This window comes from Sphaerodactylus townsendi, linkage group LG15 (genome assembly GCF_021028975.2).
Source record: "Sphaerodactylus townsendi isolate TG3544 linkage group LG15, MPM_Stown_v2.3, whole genome shotgun sequence".
In the NCBI taxonomy this organism is placed as follows: Eukaryota; Metazoa; Chordata; class Lepidosauria; order Squamata; family Sphaerodactylidae; genus Sphaerodactylus; species Sphaerodactylus townsendi.
In genome coordinates, this window is record NC_059439.1 from 67,098 (window position 1) to 84,940 (window position 17,843).

The 17,843-nt window shown below is 49.1% G+C and overlaps 1 protein-coding gene across 1 annotated transcript; it reads right to left on the minus strand.

The window, feature by feature from the left end:
- Positions 1-1,232: 1,232 nt before the first annotated feature.
- On the minus strand, positions 1,233-16,079 carry GOSR2 (golgi SNAP receptor complex member 2). Its single transcript, XM_048518010.1, has 6 exons — positions 15,983-16,079; positions 12,456-12,520; positions 9,793-9,901; positions 7,099-7,231; positions 6,529-6,669; positions 1,233-1,879 (listed from the first exon to the last, which is right to left on the minus strand). The coding sequence occupies exons 1-6, from the start codon at positions 16,009-16,011 to the stop codon at positions 1,718-1,720; spliced, it is 639 nt and encodes a 212-aa protein (XP_048373967.1). The 5' UTR covers positions 16,012-16,079; the 3' UTR covers positions 1,233-1,717.
- Positions 16,080-17,843: the final 1,764 nt, after the last annotated feature.

Consider the following 17,843-nt stretch of genomic DNA (forward strand, 5'->3'; position numbering starts at 1 on the left):
GGCAGTTTTCAAAGTGTGTCTAATCTGCTTATGCCAACAAAACATCAGCCTGCATTGATTTGAATGAAGCAAGAACCAAACCAATAAGGAACTGACAGAAACGGTCCTAGCAACTTCGATGCAAAACTGGAAGGCGTTTGTTTGGCTCAGGGCTGGAAGCTGCTGCTCGAAGCTCAGGCATCTGGAGAAGATGCACATAGATCTTGGCAGCCTTGACAGCACCGGGACTGAAGAGAGGAGTCGGAGGCATCCTCTGCAGTCAGGAAGCCACCCAGTCTTCGCGGAGTATAGAATACACTCCTTTACCTTCACGCAGCCCACCTAAAGGTGGCTGTGCAATTTATGGAGCAGACCTTTCTTTCAATACCAAAAGGTGTCACCCGCACATCCAGTCCTCTGGCTACTTACAAGCACTCCTGCAAGCAGCCAGGGCCCCACCAGCCAACTGTTCAACCAAACAGGACAGCCAGTGGAGCACATGGGATTTTGAAGGATCAAGGTGTGCAGTTAGGTTCCCACGGCCACCGGCAGGGGGTGGAAGGGTAGGGGTGCCAGCGCCAGGTTGGGAAAATTGCTGGAACTTTGGGAACGGAGCCTGGGGGGGGGGGAGGAGGAGGAGGCAGGGACCTCAGTGGGGTACAGTGCTACAGAGCCCCCCCTCCAAGGGGACTGACCTCTGTAGTCTGAGGAAGACCTGTCTCTCTGGGGGGAAGACCAGTCCCACTTGGCTGGCATCCCTGATGTGGGGAGGGAGATCAGGAACCCACCCTGACCAGACGCAGCCAAGAGCTCACAAGTCATCGGGTCTCGTCTCCACGATGTTGAGGTCTTGCTCCAAATCTGCGAGGACTAGAAATTTATTGTTAAACACTATTAGTTCTTCATATTCCTGGATGCTGCACTGGAAGCCACTGGCCAGTCTGCGCTTCTCACAATCATGCAAGAATCAGTTTGCCTGATGACAGGGAGGGAAAAAAAATACATTGCAAGAATCTCCAAAAATGGGCCAGCTCACTCATACATTCACATTCTGTGCCCACATTTGTCTCCACCCCCACCTTCTGTTATTTGATAAAGTATTCGGAGCCAGATAAAGTTCCCTTGGGCACGACTCCCTCCCGTTGCATGACATTCTTCACTTCCATCTGGGCCACTCCAATGAGTAGAGTTTTCAAGATCTGGGCCCAGAATTTATGGATGCTTTGAACAAAGGTGTCTTGAATAAATGAAACTATGGGGAGATCCATTTATTTCAACCGTTGTGGGAAGAATGAAACTCTCCCCAGCCCATGTGAGGCCCACCCCTGCCCCCAGCACTGGAATGAGCCGACTCCAACAAGTCCCACCAGATGGCTGCTTCTCAGCCACCCTTTGCAGTTGTGCATTTGGTTCTGAGGAGCACAAGGACAGAGACTCCCGGTCCCATCACTTCCCGGACATCCATGCTGCTCATGTCTCACGTATAGTCACGTATCATGTGGGCAACAGGCCCACTGCACGACTGAAGAATGGCATTAAAACATGAGTACTGCGCAGTGTGACATGTGCCAATCATCACCAAGTGATTCAGCCCACAAATCACCAAATGTCCATCTTGCAGGAGCCGTACAGAGAACACGACCAATCCCAAAGGCAGGAGTTCACAGTTATGGTGGAAGTCTCAGGCAGAAAAGAAGTCCAGCACCGTTCACGAGAGGGCTTCCGGCCCACAGGCTGCTCACGTCAGATACTGCACCACGAGGAACATGAGCACGCAGGTCAGCACCATGCCGCCCAGCATGAAGTACTTGTCCTGGAAGGCCCGCTTCTCAGTGAGGCGCATGACGGTGTTGGATAAGCCCAACATGTTGGCAACATCCAGGATCTTCTTGTGGGTGCCCTGAGGAAGACAGACAATGTTAGGGGGAAAGCAGCCAGCATCCCCTCCTGGAAGGCTCTGGCATCACCCAGTGCTCTACAAGCAGTAGCAACGCTCCACCTCTCCAGAACCAAGACAAGCTGCCCTTCATCACCACGGCACTCTTTCCATTACACATACCCATGAGGTCAAGCATGCACACACTCTCTCCATTCACAGCCACTGCTTGCTTCAGAATGAGATATGAATCTCCATATTATATACAAACATTTGCTATGGCCACAATACTTAACATTTAAGGGCGGAAAACCACTGACCACCCTGCTTTGAGCTAGACAAGAGAGCCACACGATTCTGTGCCTGACCCACAACAGAAGGCACTGCAGTTTCTCTAACCTAAGCTTCACAGACAGGGACTCCCACAGAGATTCCCGCTGGTTGCTGACAGAACAAGAAGGCAGCCTTCCACCAATCCACCAATCCCAATCAAGATAGTGAGTAACAAAAAAGGTACATTGACTTGAGGTTATTGGCAGCCAAATTCCTCATATTTTATTTGGTTTATTTATTTTCAAATTCAGTTTCGACCCCACCTTGTCCTGACAGGTCAGTCTTTGGGTGGCTTACCGAATATGAGATAACAACTTAAAAACGCATACAACAACAGTTAAGATGTCGTTTGCATAAAACTCCGTGGCGTCTGAACACATAAGAGAATGGGAGGTCAATAGAGAAGACGGGAAGGGACAACTAAACTACTAGTTAACCAAGGAAAAAGGGGAGAGGGAAAAGAGGGAAGGGAGGCCAGCCGCCAGATGGACCGGCTGCTGTGCTCAACCACAGGCCCGGTGGAGCATCTCTGTCTTACAGGCCTTGTGAAACTACATCCGGTCTTGCAAGGCTGGCTTTCATTGGACAGAGAGTCCCACCAAGCCCCCCCCCCCCCCGGCTCTGGTCAAGAACAGCCGGATTCTCTCTGGGCCAGGGGCTACCAACAGTTTGTTTCCAGCTGTTTTTTTTTTAATACGGCTTCGACCTCAGTGGGCTTCTCTTCTTCAGAAAACCAGAGTAGCAAGTAGAGTCCCACCAGAGCCCTGACGCTGCCCCTCCTGGCTGAGTCTTGCCTGCAGAGAAGACAAAGGGCTGGTTCCCTGGATAAAGACTCCAAGATAATGGGAAGCTTTTACAAACAGTAATTTCCCAGTTAATGAGCCCACCTAGGAATGAGATCACCGAGAGCATGAACTGAGTTAGACACTGGAGCTGAATGTCTGCACCTTTCTCTTGCATCCCCTGCTCAGTCCATCAGCATGCAGAGAATTTGTGTGGGCTTTTTTGTTTCAATAAATTCTTCATTGTTTTAATGACTGATAGTTGTTCTCTGCTCACTTAAAAGACCTCCGCTGTTCAAATGCGTTATTCAAAATGGCCACCGTAGAAGAGCGGCAGCTGGTTGCGAGAGGACTAATTTCCTGGGAATGAGCAAGCCCAGTAAGTTATCCCCATGACGACCAGTCACTGGGCAGCAGGAAATGCGGGCACCGGATGCAGCCATTAATTGGCATCACAGAAAAGGAGCCTGGAGCATGGGCACTCTTGGCGTGTGGTCGCCAGCACAACTACCTGGCCGCAGAGTACCAAGGAAGCGAGAGAGAGAAACCCTTCCAAGGGTCAGATGACCTGCAACAGGGTTCGTGTCACTGGGCAGACACTCTGGACAGCCGCTGGTGCCTAGACTCAGTGGCTACACGTCATGATGGGGCTGTTGGGGGGAGGAGTTCACTTTCGCAGGTGCAGTTTTATCACTTCCAGTTGTGGCCTTGGAGCTCGGGCTAGGCAATGTGAACTGTTTGCTTCTCGTGTGGGGGTGGGGGCCTTGCACTCATATTATCAAGAGTTTGGCGTGGTTTCCCACCAGAACTCTCTTTCTACGTTCCTGACATGTCTTCAATGAAATCCTTGGACCCATCAAGTGAATTACTGTTTGACTGGGGGATCTGACACTGCAGAACAAAGTGCCGTGCCGTCTGTGGGTCACCAAGGCCATTCCACCACACCCTTCCTTCATGGAAGACTCACTCCAGCAAAGTGTCTCCAACAAATAGCACGCTGGAACCATAGAGTTGGAAGAGACCCCAAGGGTCATCAAACCCCTGCAATGCAGGAACACACCATCGAGGCACTCCTGACAGATGGCCATCCAGCCTCTCTTTAAAAACGTCCAAAGAAGGAGACTCCACCACACAGCGAGGCAGTGCATTCCACTGTCAAACAGCCCTCACTGTAAGGAAGTTCTCCGTGATGTTTAGGTGGAATCTCTTTTGCTTCACCTTGAACTCATGACTCCTGGTCCTAGTCTCTAGAGCCGCAGAATTAAATACCTGGCTGGGATGGAAACTAGCATCTTACATATCTGCTCACATCCACATGGATTATGTTATCTGGGGAGATATTTTTCATGTAATAACAGATTTCTGACATTCGGCATCCTTGCACAGACCAAAAGAAAAATCATTATGAATCAGAAGAACCTGTTTTACACTGCTTTGGGGTTTGCTTGGTGCTAATGTAAGTGAAGAACCCAATTTAAATTTGCAACTATTATTCAAAGTTGGCCACTGAGCCTGCTGCAGGGAATACGGAATATCCATGCACCTTCTAACAGCAAGGGAAGGGGAAGTCACTGAATGCTGAAATCAGAACAACTGCTTCAGCTACGGGAAGGTCAGCAGAAGGTGGGGGGGGGGGGACTTGAGGGGACGCCGTGTCCCAGTGACATGACACCGGCAGTTGCTGGGATTCCCAAAACAAGGGCAGACAGGTAAACAGAGGCATTGTGAAGGGAGTGGAACCAAAGGATGCCAGCAGGCAGCGGGACTGAAAAGGGGGCGAGATCAGCAACGAGTAGAGGAGGAAGGCCAGGTAGCAAGGACAGTGACCTCCTGCAGAAAAGAGGTGTGGAAGAGTCAAGAAAGAGGAGCGTGGATAGGCCAGCGCATAAGTGATGCTGAAGAAGATCTTACAGGCTAGCAAACACCAGCCTGATGCTTTGGGAACCACTGGCAGGGAGGATTCTGTTTTAGGACAGGTTTGGGGAGGGCAGGCAGCCTTCGCAGTCTCTGCAGTTCTGCAACTATCCTGATGATCTTAAGAATTAATAGGGCTCCCTTTCTAGAAGTATCTTCAATACAGCTCATATCTGCAGAAATGCCTATTATAGAACCACAGAGTCGGAAAAGACCAGAAGGGCCATCCGGTCCAACCCCCTGCCATGCAGAAACACAAACAAAGCACTCCCGACAGGCGGCCATCCAGCCTCTCTTTGAAAACCTCCAAAGGAGGAGACTCCACAATACTTCAAGGAAGTGGATCCCACTGTCAAACAGCCCTGACGGTCAGGAAGTTCTTCCTAATGTTTAGGTGGAATCTCTTTTCTTGTAGATTGTGTCCATTTCTCCTTGTTCTGGTCTCTGGAGCAACAGAAAACAAGCTTGCTCCCTCACCAACATGGCATCCCTTCAAATATTTAAAGGTGACAATGTCAACCCTTAAACCCACTCTTCTCCAGACTAAACATATTCAGCTCCCTCAGTCTCTCTTCATAGGACGTGGATTCCAGACCTTTGACCATTTCGGTCGCCCTCCTCTGGACCCGGTCCAACTTGTCAACATCCTTCTTGAATTATGATGCCCAGAACTGGACACAGCATTCCAGGTGAGGTCTGACTAATGCAGAATAGAGGGGTACTATTACATCCTTTGATCTAGACCCATGGTGGCGAACCTTTGGCACTCCAGATGTTGTGGACTACAATTCCCATCAGCCCCTGCCAGCATGGCCAATTGGCCATGCTGGCAGGGGCTGATGGAAATTGTAGTCCACAACATCTGGAGTGCCAAAGGTTCGCCACCACTGATCTAGACAATACACTTTGATCTAGACAATACACTATGGACGCATTGGCTTTCTTGGCTGCTGCATCACACTGCTGACTCATGTTGTTTGTAGTCTACTATGTCTCCCAAATCCCTTTCACATATACAGTTGTCAAGCAGGTATCACATATTGATGCATTCTGCCTAAGTGTAGTATCTTGCATTTATCTCTACTGGAATTAGTTTTGGCCCAGCTCTCTGATCGGGAGCAACAGCCGCAGAAGGCCCTTGCTTTCACCTCCTGCATGTGAGCTCCCAAAGGCACCTGGTGGGCCACTGCGAGTAGCAGAGAGCTGGACTAGATGGACTTTGGTCTGATCCAGCTGGCTTGTTCTTATGTTCTTATGTTCTTAATCTGTTTGGGTCATTTTGAATTCTGACCCTGTCCTCTGGGGTATTAGCTACCCCTCCTAATTTGGTGTCATCTGCAACTACCTTTAAAAAATTGAACTGTTAAGTTCACAAATCCTGAAATTCAGGTTGTCTCCATAAAACTCCCATGATTCCTCCTCTGCTTTTTCTGCTAAAATGGCTCAGAGACCGTCAGTCATGTGGATTACGTACTATCCAGGACAAGGTGGCGAAGGGAGGGAGGCAGACAAAGAGGAGGAGAGCTGGCTTCGGAAATCTGTGGTTCTGAATCTTGAAAACCTGTTTGATTCCAAATGGGGAAATACTATGTGCACCATCACAGCACAGACAAATGCCTGGGCTCCGCCCCATCCTGTGCCCACCTTCAATGTCACTCTCTGATCCCTCAGGCCCCGTAGGATGCTGGTCCCGCTGCCAATAAGATCATCCATGCCACGATGCGCATTTTGAAGGGACTCATTAAATTGTAACGTTTCGTCAATTGGGATGGTGGTGTCAGAATCCTGCAGAGGAGTGGGAAAGGGGAATGCCTTGGTTACCATGCCTCAAAACACTGAACCCAAAGTACACCGAGGCCAACGTAAGCCCTAGGAGATCAAAGTTCGCCTCCCGCATATAGGACATTTTGCATTAGTCTAGGCATGCGAGAGAATCCCCACACATTTCACAGAACGTTGTGTGCGCAGCATGCTAGAAAACCCTGTGAGTCCCCGCTTTCACTACCCAAACCTCCCAAATGCGCCAAGTGCTGCTACGCAAGCATGCTTTGCAAAAGACTGGCAGGGGTCAGCTAATGCTATTTTTGCCAGCTTGACCAGCGTTTCTCAGGGCCAAGCACTCCTCAAAATCCAATCTGATAAAATGAATACATTGCTGGGGGGGGAGAGGAGAGAGACAGAAGCAGCAGCCTGAATCTGCTGTGTAGAACGCACATTCGCTGTAAACGTCTGGGCCAAAAGCTCCTCGCGCTGTCTTTCCTGCTGCTCCCGCGCATAACGTCGATGCTGGAAGTTTCTTAGGGCCGTCTGCAAATGCTGGATGTCATATTTCAATTGGTCTACTCGGCTGAAAATAAAGGCCGCAGAAATGAAAAATGGGTGAGCACCAAAAAATCCCCAATTAAGCGAGAGAAGCCCTCAGGAGAGGAGTCCACCATGAGGTGCCTGCAGTCCTCACAGCAACCACCAGCACCTTTTCAAGTGTCTGCCAACTTACTTAACTTATTGCTATAGTCTTCAACTAGCAAACAAAAGATAGCATTCTAGACAAGCTACACCCCTAGACAGCAAGAATATTAATATTAGAGAATTTAAAACACACACACACACACACACCCAAGGACACTTAAAAACAGGGCTTCAATAAGCCTCTTTGGAGACTTGTAAGCAGTGGACTTCATAAATTAGTAGACAGAACTTTGCTGCTTGGCTTGAGATTTGGTGGTTCTTATCAGAGGGAAGTCAGTCAAGCCTTGATTTCTCTGACTAGCTGGGGGACCTTTCAAGAATTGAACAGGTAAGTTTGATCATGTCTCTTTAACGTGTACACAACAGAAGAACATGACCTTCACCTACTCCACCTACCTGCTCGGCATGGGCATAATCTTTCAGCAGAAGGGATTTTTAAAAAATGTATCTTCCAGGATTGCTGAGGGCCTGTCCAAAGGGAATGCCCTTCTGCAACTGCTGATCTCCAGTGATGACAGATCTGTGTATCTGCCTTCAGCTGATGACTCGAAATCAGGTGTTTTAAGGATGTCCAATGGACGTTCCAGGTCTTCTACTCTGCATCTGACAAGCTGTTCTGCTTGCTCCAGACCCAACTGTAGAAGGGCAGGTGGGGAGAAACCTGATCTCTCAAGACTAGATAGAACTGCTCTGAGCCATTCGGATTATGTTGTGTTGAATTTGTGTTGAAGAATCAGAGGCAGCGGGCCCGGCCACGTTTCTGTTTTAAGGGGGCATGGCCAGGTGGGGCTACTGCCCAGCAGAGTTTCTGATTGTTCCACAGAAAAACAATTATATGGTCAGTTGAGGTGCAGCAGTCAAGAAAACTGTATGCTTCCACATTAGAATATAGTCCCAAACAAATATGAGAATTATCACCCATTTTTGTGAGCTGCCTCTGGTGAATTATTGAACAGGGTGCTTTGATACAAGAACATTTATAGTTCATTGAATGGCTATCACCAAATACTTGTCATTTGCAAACAGTGTCATACTTTTTCTTGGCAAAATGGCTGACGAAGTAGGAGCAGACATCTGTCCTCACTGTTATTTTAAATCCAATCGCAAAGAACTATCCCTGGACAATCCTCCAATCACAGGCAGGCCCCCCTTCTCTGGTGCTACGGGTTGTGGGCCCATCCGGCAGTTGCTCATGGCTGGCAAATGGAATCTGGGCAAGGGATGCTTGGGGCCTGCTGCTCTTGGCCAGCCAGCACTGGCGGAGAGACTGGGCTCACTGTGAGCAGGCACTGTTGGTGTGGCGAGCACGGATGGCCACCCAGGAGCAAAGGTGAGTAAGTGAGTTGGGTGCCAACGTTGTATAATGTTTTATGATTAAACTAAATACCAAAATGTATTTTTCTTTTCAAACGGTTGGGAAGGGAGCGGGGGTGGGGAGGGAAGCAGGGCCAGGTAGACATTAGGACGCAAGCAGAACATTCTGCAACATGGTTAATTTATTATTTCTCTCCTCTTTCCAATGCATTTTTTTGCAATTTTCCTTCTTGGCCCCTGCATTTGAGCTTCTTGTGCATGCATCTGCGTCCCACAGTGGTCATTCTGTGGTTGCGTCCACCTTCCTTTGTGAGAATTCCTTGGGTGCCCACAGGCTCAAAATGGTGAGGACCCTTATGACTTATTGCGATTCTCCAAGAACACTGTAAAGGAGAATTGTCCAATGAACTACAGGTCTGACCAAGAGGCAACGTTAGGCTTGCTTCTATAGGGAGATGCCTCACCCCGTGTCAGACAACTGGTCTCCTTTAGCTGGCAGCGGCTTGATATAGTTGGTTTTTTATTTTATTTTTTTTGTAGAGCAAATGTGACCAGCAGGACACCAATTCCACTGTACTATAACAGGCTCCCCTGTGAATTATTCCAGTGAAAGAAGCAGAACTGCCTGGGAACCATTTCAAGACGCTCCCAGTGGAGTCCTCGGCCTCAGGAGACCAATCAGCCATCAGGGTGTCTTCAGTGAGCTTTACAGGAGTGCAAACCATCTTTATTTGATTCAGCATTCCGCCTGCCAGAACTGCTCAAATGAAGCACTGATCTGCTGGCCAAATTTTGTCAGATCTCAGAAGCAGGCTTCGTATTTGGATGGGAGGCAACCAGACTTTGCCAGGGCTGCTATGCAGAGGCAGGAAACGGCAGGCCGCCTCCGAATATCTCTTGTCTTGAAAACAGGACAGCAAACAGAAGAAGTTAGTTGACTTAGCATCTTATCCGAAACGATGGGAGTTGTTTGGAAATTAGTGGGATAAAAGTCATGTATAAACAACTAAACAAGACATTAATGAAAGTAATGAAAGGTGCGTGTGCATATATATTCAGCTGATGCTCATGTTATTTACAGGAATAAAGAAGCCACTTGGGACAGCTGAGAGGAGGATGACTCACAGTTTGGCATTCTGACGCTTGTTCAGAGGTTCCTTGTTGCAAAAGATCTCCAGGCGTTCCAAGCTGCTGAAGATCTTGTCTATCCTGGCCTGAATCTCGTTTTCCACCACTGGACAAAGGGAAAAAAGGCAAACAGTATCAGGGCTAGAAAACCATGCTCTGGCTGAACAGGCACAACATTTTGCTGCCAATCCTCAGCCTGGTTTTGTAAGGAAACTCTGTCCATGCTGTGTGAAGCAGTGATAACAACTGTATCGTTGAAGGCTTTCACGGCCGGAATCAGTGGGGTGCTGTGTGGATCTGATCCTCTGAAGATGCTGCCAGCCACAGATGCAGGCGAAACGTCAGCAGAGAATGCTGCTAGAGCACGGCCATGCAGCCCGGAAACCCCACAGCACCCCAGTGACAACAACAAAGTAACTTTAACAGAGAAAACAGGTAAAAACATGTCTTGCACAGCACCTTCCCTTGCGGTTTACGTCTGTCTGCGTTTTGAACTTATCTCAGCAGCGTCAGGAGCCAGTTTCTGACTGAGAGTTGAGGTGACTGTACAATATTACCAGTGAACATCACAGTGAACTAACCCTGCATTATGAACACTGGCATTTTTAGGGCAGTGAATCAATTAAAGAAATGACATTCTAGTACATGACTCCATAAAAAACAGAGGACTTCTACAGCTGTTGCAGATTCAGGGCAGATGCGGCAGATGTTACACAGATATAGCAGGAGCATTTGTATATTGAGCAACACTAAAGGTAAGGCACCATTACTGACCCACGGGGTGACGTCACATCACGACCCTTGCTAGGGGCTCCTCAAAGGTGAGGTAATCCCCTGTGAAAACACCAGATCATTCCTGGCCCATGGGGTGATGTCATGTCACCAGGTCCACTAGGCAGACTATCTGTGCGGAGTGGTTTGCCACGGCCTTTCCCAGTCGTCTCCCCATGAAGCTGGCTGCTCTTTTTCCTAACCTCAGAAGGATGGGAGGCCGAGTCAACCTGGAGCCAGCTACCTGAAACCAACTTCCATCAGGACTGAGATGTTTAACTATAGTGCTGCAGCTTACCACTCTGCGCCACGGAGCTCCTTTGAGCACCACTAGATAAATGTCACGTAACACGTACAAAAATCAGTTTGTTCACACCTGCAACATCCAGGGTTCTTCACAGGAAAAGGGCGGGTTTTGCACCCAACCCTGGCACTTGTCAAGACCCTGCGATGACCTGTCAGCACTTGAGCTCTTTCCTGGATCTTGCCTTGAGCCTTTGGGAGAGGCCCGGGAGAAATGGCAAAGTGGGAACCCCCTTGCTTGTTTTCTTTTGCTTTATGCGTGCTTCACTTTCTCACCCTCTGGGCTGATTAGCACTTGGACTGATCTTTCGTTCAGGTCTGAAGACTCCGCACTACTGGGGAATGCTGTTGGTGACTTCAACCAGTTGGGACTCTGAGGGTGGGGGTTAGACGGTTGTTTGGGGAGAGAATATTAACCAAGAAATGCTGCATTGAGACTCAGTTCCAGGAAAAGCTGGCTGATGCCTGTTCTCAGTGTTCCTATTCAATAAACCAATTTCTGCATCTGGTTACTGCAGGGAGGTGCTGGTACTGCCAGTGGTGCTTATCCAGACATCATGAACATTGCGCATGTCGCTTCTGCACTGCTCTTGAGTGCCTGGGAAGATGGAACACTTCTTGTAAGACAGCCCCTTGCTACCTGCTGCCACTGCGCATAAATACATCCCAATAGGATTCCTCTAAGGCAGGGAGAGGAAGGTGAATGCCTCTTCTAAATGGTGCCTGCTACTCATGGGGTGAACTGGACTGGCACTATGCCATTTGAAAGGCAATTTATTCTGTTGGCAGATTGATGAGGACCCCAAAGTCCCATTACTTTTTTTGATCTACCTTCAAAAATGGCTCAAACACACCAATAAAGCCACAAGATCGAAGGTTCTAGTGGCAGGAAAACGGCCCAGGCACAGGGACCGTCTTATTTCGGGGAATAAGACTGAACAAGTGGATACCTTTAACTATTTAGTGGCAGTTCTCCAGGCTTCTGGTGCAAAAATATATCACCATAAAGCAGCGGCATATACTGGTGAGGGAACAGCAAATAGTATTTTGAAATTCTATAGAACCAGAGGTAGTTCTTATGCATCAGTGCCCTCTATATGACAGGCTTTGAGAAGAAATTTTGACTGAATGAGCTAGAAGAGACAATAAATGAAAATTAAACTATTTGCTGTTGGGTAAGGACAAAAGAGTTTCCAGCGATATGGTCCGGTTTTGTGTTGAGGTGAACAAATACACGAGAGCAGGTGGACAGGAGACCCTTAATTTCTACAGAGGAATGTGAACATAAGTTTTACTTTCTATTTTAACTTTCTAATCTCTTTGTAAGTAATCTGGAATTTGGTTTTTTTATGAACTGTTGTTTTACTGGTTGTTAACTATAAATAAAATAAAAACCACACCTCTGCTATAAATCAAGTTCAATTTCGCAGCTTGCCAGGAACTCAGAACAGAGCGAGAGCCAAGTCTGATTCATGTAGGACAGCTGATGGAATCTCAGAGACACAAACTGCCGTTAGAAAGCCCAGCCCAGTGACAGCAAACCAAGCCGGGGAAGGGGGCGTTGCCCTCTCGTATTGATCACTCACAGTGGACTGACTGCTTGTCTGAAGTCTCGAGCTGTCCCATGTATGAGTGGACCTCATGGACTTGCCTGTCAAAAAAAGGCAGGAAACTAGTGAGTTATCAGTTGCTCCAGCTAGAAAAAAAATATTTCAGGAAGGCAAATGAACACAGAAAAAGGATTCTGAAGTCAGAAGAAGAAGGCGGGATGATGCCCCCCCATCCCAATGCAGATACCTCACAGGGCAGTCGACGCCACCCTTGGCAATGGTACTTTCACACAGCACTCCCCTCAACTGCCCCTCATCCATCTTCCTCCACACCTCTATTACAGAGTAAAGGACTTGACACCAGAAGGCAGTGGACTTGCTGGCACACAGCACATGCTACGACACCCACAGCACCCCCATGCTTCTGCCAGTTCCTTTGTTGCTGCCATGAGGCCCCTGCTCTTGTACTGGCTTCCATTAAATCTTACTTAACTTTACATCCAAGACTGACAACAAACCCTTCCTCCACTGCTCCACTGCAGTAATACATGCAGACAGCTCAGCCTGCACCAAAGCAATTAACTGCTCAGACTGCAGAGCCTACTAGAACCAGCAGCTGCATACATTCAATGGAACCATAATGGTATGCTGATGTCACCAGAACCGTGCAAAGTTGGTGGTCTCTAGCCATCAGCAGTGGTGGTACTATGATGCAGTAACTTCCTCCTCCAGCAAGTTGTCAGAAGAAAACACTTTGGTTTTACGTTCAGAATCCCTGCTCCAAGGCCCTCAGATGAGAAGGGAATGGAGACTATGGCGAAACAACTTGGATGATGAATGCAGCAACCATGTCAAAAAATTACGATCTTGTCAAGCAAGGGAGAAGGCAACAAAAATGGCAGATGCAGGTTCTCAAACAGCTAGCTGTCTACTCACCTCTGATGAGTAAAAATTGCCTCCAGGAGACCAAACAAGGAGGAAGTAAGACAGTTAGCTCTTCTGATGCCAGAAATATATGACATCACGGGTTTGGAGAATCAGTTCAGTCAGTAGTATTATTGACAACTACCTACTGTAGGGTTACTAGGCAGGGAAGGGGGCATACTATGTTCATTCCAGGTGGTTTGGAACAGAAGCAACCAAAATAATTGCTGAGCTGATGCCAACTGATGACCCGGAACTTCTCCCGGGGGTCACTTGGCTTGGCCCTGCCCCTTGAGAAGCCTCTTGGGGAACCAAACCGGATGCTGGGGCAGAGGCACAGAAAGCGCAACAGGGTGCAAGAATACTGGCTGGGGGAGATGCTCTGCCCCACGGCACCTCCTGGAAACAGCCATGCGGGAGAGAAGGGAGGTGCCCATCACGGGTGTGACTGAAGGCAATGCACTGCGGAAAGCAGCCAACAAGATGCAGATGTGTGGAACAGAAGCTGAAGAGGGGAGAAATCAGATGCGCTGTAATCTGGACTTCAAGGTTTACAGAAATGCATGAACAGTGATGATGCTGCCATACTGATGGAGCTGGCTGCTCCAATCTATTGCTCCTGCATCTGATCAGTGAGATCTAAAATGAACGATCTATTACTCCTGCATCTGAGAAGTGCAATCTAGAATGACCAATCTATTAAAAGAAGAGTTTGGATTTATATCCTGCTTTTCTCAACTGCAAGGAGTCCCAAAGACGCTGATAAATGCAGCAGACTCCTTGAGAGGTAGGTGAGGCTGAGAGAGTTCTCAGAGAACCATGACTGGCCCAAGGTCACCCAGCAGACTCCAAACAGAAAAGCCTATTAATAATAGGTTTGAAAATGTGGTAGTAAAAAGTTACTTAACAAAGAGAAAGATGACAGAGAAGTTTAAAAAATGCCTTGCATTTGGTTTATTACTAATTTTTCCCGCCAGGCTGAGTCAAGCCTATCACATTCTAGGATACCAATTCCTGGCAACGGCAACCCATGCAGGTCAAGAACCACACACTTGACCACCAGTGTGAATGCAGCACAGCGGACACAGATTAGATCTGGGTTTAAACAATTCAGAGGATCATACAGGAGACCAAAGTGCAGCCCCACCTGTGGCCTTGCTGGCAGACCACTGACCCTGGCCGCCTCAGCCTCCATTCCCATTAACCCTCAGTGGATGACAGCTGTCATGAGGATGAATGGGATAAAGGCAACAGGGGAGATATTGTGAAATGTTTATGTTCTCTCCATGCCACTGCTCAAGCAGAAGTCCTGTTCTTTCTAGAGAAAGGGCAGTCCCATCCAAGAGGTGAGGCAGGCGGTTATGGCATCATAACTGCAGCCCCCCCCCCCCCCCCCGAGAGGCTTTCCAGCAGCACGGGGGAAGCTTGCAAAACAAAAAAGCCTTCCCACCGCTGAGAAGCCTTGGGCTGAATACACGACCCAAAAGGGCCAGGTAAGTCTGAATTTCCTGCCACCAGCGTAACCCAGAGAATGGTTCCTTCTCCTGGCCAGAAAACTGTGCCGGCAGCAGCCGGGATACTGGCAAGGCGTCCCATGCCATGCGTCAGTGCCAGGGGCGGGCAGTGGCACCTTTTCTACACCTCTCCTTATTCTCAACTGCTGAGCTACCTCATGCTCTCGTCATCCTATGAGGTTAACATTCTTTATTACCAACAACAAAGAACTAATTCAACGCATGGTGCGGTGGTCAGTGTGTCTACCTACCGTGGTGGCAAACCTTTGGCACTCCAGATGTTATGGACTACAATTCCCATCAGCCCCTGCCAGCATGGCCAATTGGCCATCCTGGCAGGGGCTGATGGGAATTGTAGTCCATAACATCTGGAGTGCCAAAGGTTCGCCACCACGGACCTAGGATCTGGGTAACCCAGCTTCAAGTCCCCTCTCTGCCATGGAAGCTGGCAGGGTGACCTTGGGCCAGTCACATGCTTCTCAGCCCAGCCTATCTCACAAGGTTGTTGTAAGAATACAATGGAGGAAAGGAGCTGGGAGAGCCAGAGTTCAATACTTGCTCTGCCATGAAAGCTTGCTGGGCCAGTCCCTGATGCCAAGCCTACCTCACGGGGTTGTTGTGAGGATAAGGTGGAGAAAAGGAGCTGGGAGAGCCAGGCTGCAATACCTGTTCTGCCATGGAAGCTTGCGAGGTGACCTTTGGCCAGCCACTGCTGCTCAGCCTCATCTACCTCACAGGATTGTTGTTGTGATGATAAATTAGACAAATAATTTACTTCCTCACAAGGTTATTATGAGAATAAAACGGAGGCGGGGATGATGCTGCGAGGCGCTTTCGGTCATCACGAGGAGAAAGCGGGACAGAAGCGGGATTTTTAAAAAAGGAATCACATGTGCATGCCAAGAAGTCTCGCGCATTCGCTAAGCAGCCTTGGCAGGGACGTTGTACAGATTATCAGACACTGCGTGAGCACTTCCGGGTGCTTTGGAAACGCTCAATGAGGACTGATAGGGGGCGCTGTTGACGCCCCTCCCCCCCTCCCCCGCCCGGTTTCTTCTCTGTCCCCCTTTCGGTCCGCCACCCATGCATCGCGGTTGCCATGGCGACCAGTCCTCTCGGACCTACTTGTTGGTCTGATGATACAGCGCTTCCATCGCGGCCGTCTCCCCGCAGCGGGCTCCGCGCGCGCTCCAACACGTCACCCTCGCAGAGGCCACTTCCTGCTTCCGGCTCACCCAAGGGCCACAGCGGGCTTCCGGCCACGAGCGGGCTGTCTATGCTGGTGCCTGCGGGAGGAGTTCACACCAGCGGCCCCCCCGCCCCCCCCCCCCCGGAATGTGTATTGATAGATGCGCGCAGTCGTCAAAAGTGGCCTGATGGGACGTCACCCAAATGCTCGGCTTTGTATCTGCTTCAATGCAAAACTGATTTTTCCCCTCTCTCCAGGTGAAAGAGGAAGTCGTTTTACATTTCACACCCAAGTTGCAACAATTATGTCCACTAGCACTGTTTACCATTTGGAACATCAAAAAGACAACAGAATGCACGTGATAGACCTAAATCACTGCTTGCTGGGATCTTACTTGTTAGAACTGGATGTTAAACACCGTCCAAAACGACCCATTGGATACTCACCGTGAAGGGGTCTTCTCCTTGGTGGTCGCAGGCCATCTGGGCCCACCCGGTTTTTTGCTGACCGATAATGTGTTCTCTAAATATCCAGCTTTACAGTTTTTTATCGTTTACGGTTCAGCCTGTTCTTTGTTGGGCTCTTTGGTGCCCTTTTAAATAGGATTATTCGTTTCCTTCGTGATATGTTGGGCCGTGGTGTTGTATATTGTACTTTTGTTACGTTTGCCGTGTACTGTTACTCTCGGCTAGTCAGATACTGGGGCAGCACCACCACAGACACCTGACAGGAAGTCACCAAAGAGCCTTTTCCTGCCTACTCGCCGCAGAGCAGCGAACAACCCTATCATCCATCCATCCATTCATCCATCCATCTATCCATCCATCTATCCATCCATCCATCCATTCATCCATCCATCCATCCATCCATCCATCCATCCATCCATCCATCCATCCATCCATCCATCCATTCATCAATCCATCTATCCATCCGCCCGCCCGCCCGCCTGCCTGCCCGCCCGCCCGCCCGCCTGCCTGCCTGCCTGCCATTTATTTCAGTAAATTTATTTGCTACCTATCACCAGGGTCCCTTGGGCAGGGCACTATGTCTCCAGACCTATTGGCAACACTTGGAACAGACCTAGATAGTTGTCCCCCTTCTTCCTGAAATTAAAAGATTAGCTCTGTTTATTTTAATTTTTTTCAAGGTCATGTTTGTGTTATTTGCATATGCAAACGGATGTTTGCTTTGCATGTGTGGGGCTTGGCCACTCTTTCTCTTTGGCTGGCTGCGAAGCTCTTTCTTGTCTGACAGGCCTGTGAGGTCTGAGAAACCCACTCTCTGAAAAGAGTGACAAAGTGGTTAGGGCTTGCAAGACCTGGGTTCAGATTTAGGGTTGCTAACTTTGGGTTGGGAAACACCTGGACATTTTGGAGCCCGAGCCCGAGCAAGACAGGGTTTGGGGAAAGACCTCAGCAGGGTACAAGTCCATCCACCCTCCGCAGCAGTCATATTCTCCAAGGAAACTGATTTCTGCAGTCTGAAGAGCAGTGTGTCAGCCCCTTTGGTAGTATGGAATTTAGGTTGTTTTGACCCTAGGGCAGTGGTGGCGAACCTATGGCACATGTGCCAGAGGTGGCACTCAGAGCTCTCTCTGTGGGCACACGTGCACAGAGTTCGTCATGGGGGGGCAGAACATCAGGGGGCTCCCACATCGAGGGTCGTTTTCCCACTTAACTTCTGCTGTGCGCTACTCTCGCCAAGTAGCGCAGGGTCCCCCGGCACTCCCCACTACAGGGTCGGCGACAACGCAGCTGCCCCAACGCTGCCGCTCTCGTGCCCCCTCAGCGCGCGTCA